The sequence below is a fragment of the Chionomys nivalis genome, chromosome 8 (genome assembly GCF_950005125.1).
Source record: "Chionomys nivalis chromosome 8, mChiNiv1.1, whole genome shotgun sequence".
In the NCBI taxonomy this organism is placed as follows: Eukaryota; Metazoa; Chordata; class Mammalia; order Rodentia; family Cricetidae; genus Chionomys; species Chionomys nivalis.
In genome coordinates this window covers 94,608,942-94,620,536 of record NC_080093.1, presented here as the reverse complement: position 1 = coordinate 94,620,536, position 11,595 = coordinate 94,608,942, and the positions used below count along the sequence as shown (strand labels likewise).

Sequence of the window (11,595 nt, the reverse complement as noted above, 5' to 3'; positions counted from 1 at the left end):
TAAGTGAGAAGGGCAAGCCCGTTTATGAGGTATACTGCTACAGGCAAAAGGAACAGTAGATATGGAAGCATCTGGAATGCATTTCATGAATTTGAAAGACAGCCTCAGGCCAATCGCTAAGGCAGAGTGACAGAGGAGATAGTGAAAATGAATTTGGTGATGAGGACGTGGCCAATGAGACAAAGGCTGTAGCAGGTTGTGGTGTGGATTCTGTTTGCTTGAAATGCGATGAAAGACACTGAAGAGAGTGGTGGTTGTGAGCCCCATAGGCTCACAAGGAAGGGCACCATTGGGAGGTGTGGCTTTGTTGGGGCAAGTATGTTACTGGGGGTGAACTTGGTGTTTCTGAAGCCCAAGTCATCCACAGTGGCACTCTTTCCTCCTGCTGTATGCCAATCCAGATGTAGAACTCTCAGCTACCTCTTCAGCTCCATATCTGCCTGTGTGCCACTATGCTACCCACCATGATGATAAGGGACTAAAATTTTGAAACTGTAAACCAGCCCCAATTAAATACTTTCTTTTTTAGGAGCTGCCATAGTCATGGTGTCTCTTCACAGTGATCTAAGACAAAAGTTGGTCCCAGAAGTATAGCGTTGTTGTGATTGTCCTGACCATGCTTTTGTTTGGAGGAATATGGAATACTTTGGGACTAGAATATTTCTGGACTAGAAAAGCGTTTGGACACTGTAAGTGGGCTTCAATGGGCTACAGTAGTAGGATCGTGTAAGACAGTAGTTTTGAGGGTGAATTGAAGTCGGACCTTAACAATGTAAACTTTGTGGGGAAGTCCTGCTTCAGGGCAATGTGTCCTGGAGACAACAGGCCCAAGGGTGGTGCATGCTTACTTCTGAGGGTTGACATTAGGACACCCATGCAGAAAGAAGACACAACTTCAATAGAAGTAGCTGCAGTGCCTCAGAGAGTAATGTTTTCAGGTTGAGGGGTACAGAGGCATATTTGAACTCCAGCTTCTCTCCTTAGGATCATGGCAGAGTAGTAGATCTAAGACCAGTCCTGGGAGGTGCTGATACTTTGATAATATTAGAGACTAATAATTATTGAATATTAATAGCATAGTTTGTTATTCTATAGTGATCTCATTGGATCCTGTAAGGTGTGAAGGACCAGGCACTGGGGTCAGGAGAATGAAACTATCTAAAGAATGAAGAGATTAAGCACCTTGCCAATGTTACAAACTAGATTTAAACTCAGGTCTCCTGTCCATAATATTAAATGACAGCTCAGTGTAGATAACAAACCTACAAACAAAGATAAAACCACAGATGACCATGCTCTCGTTATGAACCAGCAACCCTCCCTTTCTCAGCCAAGGAGCAAGCAGCATCAGGACCAGCTCTTTGTGTCTTCTGGAGACGGCTGCAGTTCTCAGCAGACACCGAGGGATGGTAGAAAGAGGCACACTCATTACCTGACTGTAATTAGGCCACACTCTGCCTCCAGGGAGAAGCAAGACTGAATGTAACAGCCACAAAATGGCCAGGATGTGGACTTGGTAGGAAGCCAGAGGCAAAGACTAGAAGCCCTAGTGTCTCCCCAGAGAGGAGTCAGTGCTTATGACAAGGCCTGGTTAGGGTGTTCCTCAGAGACAAGGTCAACTGTTCCCCTTTTCTTTTGGGAAAAGGGAAGGCTAAGGGGTATATCCAGTCTGTTTTGTCCATCCCTTCTCACGGAGAAAGGAGCGTGACAGGGCTTTGCCATGACCTGCAGGAAGTGAATGGAGCTACATTTTGAGGTATGAGGCAGTTGATGCAGACTGATCAGGGAAGGGAACTTGTGATGGGGTCAGCGAGCCTCTGGGGCTTTGAGGGTGGGGCATGAGTGATTATCTGGGGGGTAGGGAGGCAGAACAGATCAAGAAAAGGGGTCAGGGCATTGCCTCAGCTCCCTGCTCTCACTCCCATTCCAGTATAAGCCCAGGTACTAGGACACTTCCTACCCTCTTCTGAGGCTTTGTCTGCTTTGGGCATCCGACCCTCTCCTTGGGCCATCATTAGAAGCCCTGGCTGCTTGTGTCTTTGGGGTGCTACTTACAGTCTACTACCACCAGCAAACCCTGGCTGAGCAACCCAGACCCTGCCTAGCCGCTCTCTCCTCTTGCCGCCATTACTTTCCTTCCACTCCACATTCAGGTGCTCTCTCCCTCACCCACAACTACTGCGAGGTGGCTGAAGGCAATGGGAAGGACCGGTGGGACATCTGGTTTGTTAAAGAGTTCAGTAACAAGCAGCTGTGTCTCCACAGTGTGCTCCTACAGCCGCAATCCTGGAACATTGCAGGAAGGGTCAAAAGACGTGGAAACTAGGCTTAGTTCTGAAGCTTGAGTCCTCCACAAGGACTTGGTAATGTACTTCTCCAAATCAATCATTTAAAGGTTTTTTTTTTTTTTCTAGATAAAGGCATAGTGAACTAAGTAGACAACAGTGCTGCTTCAATGCTATCAGCTGTGGTTTTGGGGGAAACAACTTCTTTTGGCTCCTCACTGATATCATTGGGAGGCGGGCAATGAACATAGCTGTCCCAGTGACATGAAGAACTGGGAATAACCCCCAAGCCAAGGTGGATTAAATGTTTGGTGGAGACTGAATGGAACTGGAGGTATGTTTTCCTGGAAGCTGAAAAGAGCAAAACTTGATAGCTTCTGGGTATAGTAGACATGACAGACAAGATCTGAGACTGATCCGTGAGGGGAAACAGACCAGAGGAGCAGCGGCAGTCATCAGCAGTGTGACAGGGTCACTCAGGTGATGTAGGTGGGTCATCTGTGTTATTATTTTTTATGCGGGGGTGTTGTTCGGGAGGGGGAGACACGAGACGCGCGGGGTTGGGGAAGGAGAGACAAGACACGCGGGGTCCCACGTGGGTAAACTTTAATGGGGGAGGGTAACATACAAGGAACGGGAGTGAAGAGACAAAAGGGGAAGAGAAGGGGAGAGCGCGAGAGAGAAGGGGAGAGAGGGAGGGCGGGTTGGAACGCCCATTTTTAAAGGGCTCTGGGCATTTTGGGGTTTGTAGTCCACTTGGAGACTGTATTTTTTGCGCATGTGTGGCCTTGTCTCCAAAGGAACAACATTCCACCCTTTTGGTTTTATTAAAAAAAAAATTGAGGGGGGGGGTTGAGGGTCTTAACGGGTAGGGAATAGGGGCGTAGCCCGGTCTCTCATGACTGCTTCCTGCTGACTTTGGGCGTCGAGGGGTCCGGGGAGCGTCCTATTGTCCTGATGATGTCATATCGATGTTTTGTCCGCTGGCATCAAGTGGCTGATTGAAGAAATCGCATCTGTCTGGAGATTGTATCTGTCTGGCTCTTGAGTAGCTGGGTCACCGTTAGGATGCTGGAAAGCAAAAGTCGCATTAGTAGAGAGAAAAAGTTAGAGGGGAGATTTGGGGTGGAGGGGGTTGGGGTGGAGGGGGGGGCTTTTAGGAGGCCAGGGGTTAAGAATAAGAATAAAAAAGGTAAATGATACTTATTTCGTTAATTGAATGATACTTATTCCGTTTTGCTTGTGTCTGCTTTGTCCAGGTGGGTCCGGCTGGTGTCTTGGAGCTTAAAGAAAATGTCTTAAAAGAAATAGATTTTAATCATATATTCCTTAACATTTTAGGGGTCACCGCTGCAGTCAGTGACAAACCTGTTATGTCAGGAACTTGGTTAAGCATTTGCTTATCACCTGAACCTCTTGGCTCTGTGTTTGATGATGATTCCTGTAGAGACAACTGGATGGTTATTTAGGAATTTAGCACAGGAGTAAAAAATGAAAAATGAGACCATTGTTTTCCTTAGGCTGGAGTAGAGGGGGTTGGACCTGTTGTCCTTTGGAACTTGAGGGAACATGGTCCCGTCTGAGTTACCGTGTAAGGAGGATTGTTCTGAGCTGTGGGGATGAACGGTTTCAGATGTGACAGGTGAATCCAGTGAGGAATTCCCTCGAGCTTGGCAGCTGTGGGAGTTAGAAGAATTACCCTGAGAGGACCCTGCCATTTAGGGGAAAGGGGTGAGGGACGTTGACCTGGAGGTGAGAATAAAACCTTATCTCCTATTTTAACCGGCGGTGGACATGTGTTAGCACATGGTTGAGGTAGTGAGTGATCCGTGAAGTCCCACAGCAGTGAACGTAGGTGGAAAAGGAGGGGAGTGAGCAGGTGATCAGGAAGGGGAGAGGTTCCCGATGGGAGGCCAGGGGTTAAAACTGGCCGCCCATACATGAGTTCAAAGGGTGAAATGAAAAGAGGGCCCTTTGGGAGAGCCCGGAGCCTGAGAAGGGCCAGAGGCAAAAGCCTTACCCAGTCGAGGTGAAGTTCTTGTGACATCTTAACGAGGGCATCCTTTAAAGAGCGGTTAGTCCGTTCTACCTTACCTGAAGACTGGGGGTGGTATGGTATATGAAAATTCCAGGGGATTCCAAGTGCCCTAGACAGATTCTGAGAAATCTGGGAAGTAAACTCTGGGCCGTTATCTGACTGAAGAGAAGTTGGGAGCCCGAACCGCGGAACAATTTCTCGGAGGAGGATATCAGAAACTGTCTGGGCTCTCTTGTTAGAGGTGGGGAAAGCTTCAACCCACCCAGACATTGTATCCACCAACACCAGGAGATATTTAATTTTTTTAACTGTGGGCATATGAGTAAAATCCAGCTGCCAGTCAGTTCCCGGAAGGGAGCCCCTGGCTTGGTGAGTAGGGAAAGGAAAGCTACGATATTTGGTCCTGGGATCTGACTTTTGGCAGATCTCACAGGAGGCAGTGGTAGCCTTTAGGAACCTGGTATCCTCAGGGAGTGAGCGAGGCGGCGGGCGGGAGTGGAGCCCAGAGGTGCTTTGGAAGATCGCGGCCGAGGGACGGGGCGGGAGGGGGATGGGGAAGAATCCGAAGACGTTTCCGACTGTCTGCATGTCCTGCGGTGGGGGCGGGTGGAAGCCTCCACCCCCCCATGCGACCTGTGGTGGGGGTGGGGAGAATTTTCCAGCCGCTCCCGTGATGGGCGGGGGCGGGTGGAAGCCTCCTCGGAGGAACTGGGCGAAATCCCTGTAGATCCAGAACGGGAGCTTGTTGGGGAACTACACGGAGAACGGTTAGGTGACCTGGAGGAGGATTTTCTGTGCCTAAAAGAAACTTTGGAGGAAAGGGGAATGGAAGAACCATCGTTAGATCTGGCAGAACGGGAAGGAGTAGCCCCGCGAGGCCGGGGAGGTGGAGGTTCGTCCGCGGGGTCCATAGCAGGAGCAGAAGGTTCCGGGTGGGGCGGCATTGCTAAGAACATGTGAGCAGGTGAGCACTGAGAGACAGTAGAAGGATCCGTTTTTAAAGCCATGTAAAAGAATGCCATAATATACATCATTTCTTTCCATTTAGCAGAACGGTGGCAAAAGTTAGCTAGTTCCCGTAGAATATCGGGGTCAAAAGACCCGAACGATGGCCATTTAAAGTTCCCCTGTAGGCCGTAGGAAGGCCACCTCTTAGAGCAAAGACAAATGAGCGTAGATAATTTAACAGAAGGAATTAAGGCGTGGGGCTGTAGAGCTTCCAACAGCTGTCCCAGAGGAGAGGAAGGGGGAATTGGTTTTGAAGACTTAGCGCCCATGGCTAGAACCGTGAAAATATCCGCAGAAGGCACCCGAAGATGCTCCGAACACAGTTGCTCTGGACACAGGCGTCAGAGTACCCAGGGGACCGTGCTATGGGCTAGCTGACCCAGTCCTAGTTTTCGACAGGAGACGGGGGTCTAGGCTAGGAGGGGACAGTTAAGCCCGAAGGCTGCCCGTTGCAGCCGAAACGAACACCCAGGCCCTGTGAAAAGGCGTCCGATTTCACAGGGGGGGTGGTAGGACCTTGGCTGAGCCGAATTCAGCCAAGGTCGGGCCGCACCGTAGCGGCGGGCCGCACCGTAGCGGCGGTCACGATGAAGAGAAGAAAGAAAAGGAATGAAACAGAGGACAGAGAACCAAAAGCCCCGGGCTTTTGGGCGCGGATAAAAACAGGTCTAGCCTAGGGCGGAAGGTCGGGGGAAGAGGGGGGGTTAGCAACCACACCCAGGACACGCCAGAGGAAGCCGGGAGCTCGGCCGGCCTCCTCCAGGTGAGAGGGGATGGTTAGCCAGCCCAGGTAAACTCACGAATTAGCCGCTGACGGTTGGAGAGGGAGGGCCGTGTCGAGATGGCTGGAACACGTGGAGTGGTCGCAGGTCGTCCGGTTCTGACCTTGTCCCGGGGGAGGCCCCGAGCTCCAGGAGGCGCCAAAACCCAGAGCCGAGGCCTCAGGTGAGGGCCCCGGGGCGCGAAGGTCCCCGAGCAGACGGCACCAATGTTATTATTTTTTATGCGGGGGTGTTGTTCGGGAGGGGGAGACACGAGACGTGCGGGGTTGGGGAAGGAGAGACAAGACACGCGGGGTCCCACGTGGGTAAACTTTAATGGGGGAGGGTAACATACAAGGAACGGGAGTGAAGAGACAAAAGGGGAAGAGAAGGGGAGAGCGCGAGAGAGAAGGGGAGAGAGGGAGGGCGGGTTGGAACGCCCATTTTTAAAGGGCTCTGGGCATTTTGGGGTTTGTAGTCCACTTGGAGACTGTATTTTTTGCGCATGTGTGGCCTTGTCTCCAAAGGAACAACAATCTGTCTGTTGCTTTCATTGGTTAATTAATAAAGAAACTGCTTGGCTTTTGATAGGCCAGCCCTTAGGTGGGTGGAGTAGACAGAACAGAATTCTGGGAGAAAGAAGCCGAGTTAGTCAGTCGCCATAGCGCTCCTCTCCGAGATGGATGCAGGTTAAGAATATTCTTGGTAAGACACCTCGTGGTGCTACACAGATTACTAAATATTGGTTAAAGCAAGATGTGAGAATTAGCCAATAAGAGGCTACAGATAACGGGCCAAGCAGTGTTTAAAAGAATACAGTTTCCGTGTAATTATTTCGGGTGTAAAGCTAGCCGGGTGGCGGGACACAGCCCGCCATTTCTACTACACTCAGGGAAGAGTAGTGGCTTGCTTGGAGTAGGAGCAGCACATTTCTTTAGGATGGGATGTCGGAGGATACAGCTTTATTGAGTCAGTGACTACCTAGCAAATGCCAACCTGACCTCATGGTGTCGGTAAACACAAAAGGGCATTCTGTCTTCCTGGGCCTTTCATGTTGTCCACCCCTAACTTGTGTCTTAGAGAAAATTCACAGTTCTATACAGCCTTGGAGAGGGCAATTTCTTCTTTCTTAAATTGAGTTAGATTTGTTTATATAATATATTCTGATTGCTGATTTCCTTCCCCCACCTTCTCAGATCCACCCTCCTCACTCCCAGGAGCCTTCTTTCTACGTCTGTGTAACTTGTGAGCTTTGCTCTCTCCCCTTCTCAGAACTTGTCCTTCTCTCTGGGTCTCCTTTACCCACCTCACGATTGCTTATTTACATTCACACAGACCTTAAAAGCCACGGTCTCCGTAAGAGAGAGCTGAGACTTTTGTCTTTCCGAGACTAGGTCACCTCACTTACTAGAACACATTTAAGAGCCATTCATTTCCTGCAAATTTCATTTAAATTCCTTACAACAAAGTTCTCACAGCCCAAATTTGACATGGACAGTTTCCAGGTGTGTAGCCATCGCAGTAAGAACCGCCAGTTTTCCTAACTCAAATGGTACCTGCATTTACTGAGTATGTTTTATGCTAAGTCTTTTTACATGATACTCTCAAAATGCTCAAAAGAAACATTTTAGGCTGTCTCTGGAAAAGGTAAGAGGGAGTATGTGTCAACATTTTTTTGATAAAATGTTTAAGTTTACTTATGGTAGTGGGGAATTGAAACTAACACCTTTCCCCCCCTGAAATCACCTGTGTTTATTTTTCCATATGATTTTATACCTAAATATAAGTGAGGGGTGTGTGTGTGTGTGGGAATGTGACAAAAGACTTATTAACATGGTACAAAGGACAGCCCAAACAGTTAACGCTTATAACACTTTGAGGCACCAAATCATTAGCATTTTGTTGTTTAGGCAGTGAAGCTGTCCTGGATCACAAGTCCTGAAGACAGCCACTCCCCAGGGGATCCCACAGTTACAAAAGAAGGAGCAGAAGTACATTTGCATATCTTGGCCACCTGTCAGGATGGCATGGACCTACTTGCATGAGCTATTTTAATGTCAAAAGAATCAACTAATTACCTTCTGAGTTGGAATGTGCAACTTGCCAGCCACTTAGAGCAACTTCCATCATACGGGGAGGAAACTGATTCACATTTCTGGGCCTCCACAATCCCTCCCTTTTTATAAATTGTAATAAGTGTATTTGCCTTAGGTGAGCACTTTGCTGTTTCCCAGACTTACCCATCTTTGGTACATGTATTTTAATCACACAAGTCCATGTCTTAGTCACCTGGGAAAACTCATACCTTTTGTATGCTAGGCAAGAGCTCTAGCATTGTGCTATATTCTCAACTGTGTTTGAGAATTGTTCCCCTTCCTACTCTGGTTCTCTCTCTCCTTCCCTCCCTCCTTACCCCCTTCCTTCCTTCCTTCCTTCCTTCCTTCCTTCCTTCCTTCCTTCCTTCCTTCCTTCCTTCCTTCCTTTCTTTTCTTCTTCCTTCAAGATAGGGTTTCTCTGTGTAGCCCTGGCTGTCCTGGAACTACCTCTGTAGGCCAGGCTGGCCTCCAACTCAAAGATCTTCCTGCCTCTGCTTACCTAGGGCTGGGATTAAAGATGTGTGCCACCACACCTGGCTCTGTTTAAGTATTTTCAAAGCAGATAATAAACAAGGAGATAAAAGAGGAAGACAAGGGTCCCAGTTGAAAGAACAAGTAGTGCCACAATCAAAGATCAGCTTGTAAAATGGTAGGATAGAATGCTTTCTGAATGCCATGAAATCTAGCAAGGAAGTGGGTGAAAGAGAGAACTAGAGATGGAAATCAAGGTACATGAAGGAGCCAAAAAAGACTCTTCATGTTTTTCTTAGCTGTAGAAAAGATGTTCATTGCAGAGATCATTGTGTGTTCAGTAGAATTTATAGAATACAGTAGTATAGAATATACTATCTATATACAGTAGTATAGAATCCAGCAGTAGCTGGGTCTTGTGAATCAGATCTAAAGCCCAACTACTAGAGAGGCTGAGGCTGGAACATCTCAAGTTCAAGGCCAGCCTGGACAATTTAGTGAAATCGTATTTTAAGTAAAATGTAAAAAGAGCTTTTGGGATAGACCTCAATGGTAATATGTGACTCATCTTTGCAAGGCCCTAGGTTTAAACCTCAGCACAGCAAATAAAACCAACCAACCAATCCAAAACTTACAGATAAGTAAATTAAGAGGTGATAAGTTTGCTTGTTTTCCATATACTTAACTTTGCTATTTCAGAAAGAAGCTCTTTTTGTGTTGAGGAGTTTTGTTGGAGTTGGGAGGCAGCAAGAAGTCCGTGAGACCAAGTAAAGTTTTGCAAGATGAAAGCAGAAATCCTTATCTTTAATAGAGACGCCTCTGAATTTCCTCTGCACTGCAGAACGGCCTTGAGCTAATCGATCCCAAGAAGGCTGCTTTTTGGTACCACCCACAGTAGTATTAGATATTCTGAGAGCAGGTGACTTGACGGTATAGGACGCTTGTGTAATTTTTTGATATGTATTATTATTATTTATTTAAAGATTCACAAACATGAAGAAGGGCTGATACTCCTCCATAACTGATTGGGACTTAAATTGAACACTGATTCTACTAATGGTGGATTCTCTTGAGAGGGGCTCTGTGGAAGCAGCTAGGAGAAAGAAAACTTCCAGCAGCCATGTTTGCTAACAATATCAACTCAACTCATCCAGTGGTCTTCTTGTTGATGGGGATCCCAGGCCTAGAGCACCTACATATTTGGATCTCCATCCCCTTCTGCTCAGCCTACACCTTGGCTGTGCTTGGTAACTGCACCCTCCTTTTCATCATCCGGGTTGACGCAGCCCTCCACGAGCCCATGTACCTCTTTCTGGCCATGTTGGCATCAATAGATTTGGTTCTTTCCTCTTCAACACTGCCCAAAATGCTTGCCCTGTTCTGGCTGAGGGATCGAGAGATCAATTTCCATGCCTGCCTGGTTCAAATGTTCTTTCTCCATTCCTTCGCTATCATGGAGTCAGCAATGTTGCTGGCCATGGCCTTTGACCGTTATGTCGCCATCTGTAAGCCCCTGCACTACACCACGATTCTGACCAAGCCCCTCATCGTCAAGATTGGCCTGGCCTCTGTGACTAGGGCTGTGACACTAATGACTCCACTCCCCTTTCTGCTAAGACGCTTCCACTACTGTCGAGGGACAGTGATTGCCCACTGCTACTGTGAACACATGGCTGTGGTAAGGCTGGCGTGTGGAGACACGAGATTCAACAACATCTATGGCATTGTCGTGGCCATGTTTATTGTGGTGCTGGACCTGCTCTTTGTTGCCTTGTCTTATCTCTTCATCCTTCGTGCTGTTGTTAAGCTTGCCTCTCAGGAGGCCCGCTACAAGGCCTTTGGGACATGTGTGTCTCATATAGGTGCCATCTTGGCCTTCTACACACCTGTGGTTGTCTCCTCAGTCATGCATCGTGTAGCTCGTCAGGCCGCCCCTCATGTCCACATACTCCTGGCTAATTTCTATCTGCTTTTTCCACCCATGGTCAATCCTATCATCTATGGTGTCAAGACCAAGCAGATTCGAGAGCGAGTCTTAGGACTCTTCCTCAGAAAGGATGTAAAAGGAGGGTGAGGGACAGTTGAAGAAGGAGTTAGACACAGGATGATAGCAGGAATGCCAGGATCTCCATGGTTACTTTTATCTTGATGTGATCTTGAAAAATGTCTAGCCATTGACAATGCATCTTTCTAAATTTTGACTTGCCAATTTTTCCGAATCCTCACTCCTACCCTACAGTAACATGACAGAGCCATGAACTGCTGACCCCCTTCAGACTTCAAATAAAGACGATGTTCTTAAGCTCATTTGTTCATGAGAAGCCTGAGGGTCTGATTTCTCGTCTGCTTCCCTGGAACATAAAGCTTTATTTATCTGTCTACTCGGAACCTGGATAAGCACCAAGAGTCTATCAATGAAGAGATTCTTATGTTCAGACGGAATGCTCTCACTGTTGGGGTTTGTAACATTCTGGGACTCCAGGTTCATGTGACTAGACCGCTCTTTCTTTCCTTACGCAGCCTGTGCATTCTTTGATTTCTGTTCACCTTTTCATCCTCACAGCCATTTGCTCTCATTGAACACTGAATAACACACAGCATATCTTCTGATCCATCTTATGTCATATAGAGCTTTCTTTGTACATATGTAAAAAAACCCCTTATGTTTTCAACAAAATGTGAATTGTTTATTTATTAATCCAGGCAAGAGTGTCTAGGGCAGCAGTTTTCAACCTGTGGGTTACAACTCCTTTGAGGATTGAATATCATATTTCCTGCTTATCAGATATTTATATTACAATTCATGACAGTAACAAAATTATAGTTATGAAGTAGCAAATGAAATAATTCTATGGTTGGGGGTCACCACAGCATGAGGAACTGTATTAAAGGGTCACAGCATTAGGAAGGTAGAGAACCCCTGCTCTAGGAGCTTG

At 47.4% G+C, this 11,595-nt stretch overlaps 1 protein-coding gene across 1 annotated transcript; it reads left to right on the top strand.

Annotated features, from left to right (window-relative positions):
- Positions 1-9,779: 9,779 nt before the first annotated feature.
- On the top strand, positions 9,780-10,733 carry LOC130879991 (olfactory receptor 52K1). The gene has a single exon (XM_057778797.1). It carries the CDS (start codon positions 9,780-9,782, stop codon positions 10,731-10,733), a length of 954 nt encoding a protein of 317 aa, XP_057634780.1.
- The last annotated feature ends 862 nt before the right edge of the window (positions 10,734-11,595 follow it).

Bases quoted from the DNA above. Each gene is read 5' to 3' on its own strand.
- LOC130879991 (XM_057778797.1), top strand. From the start codon at position 9,780: ATGTTTGCTAACAATATCAACTCAACTCATCCAGTGGTCTTCTTGTTG.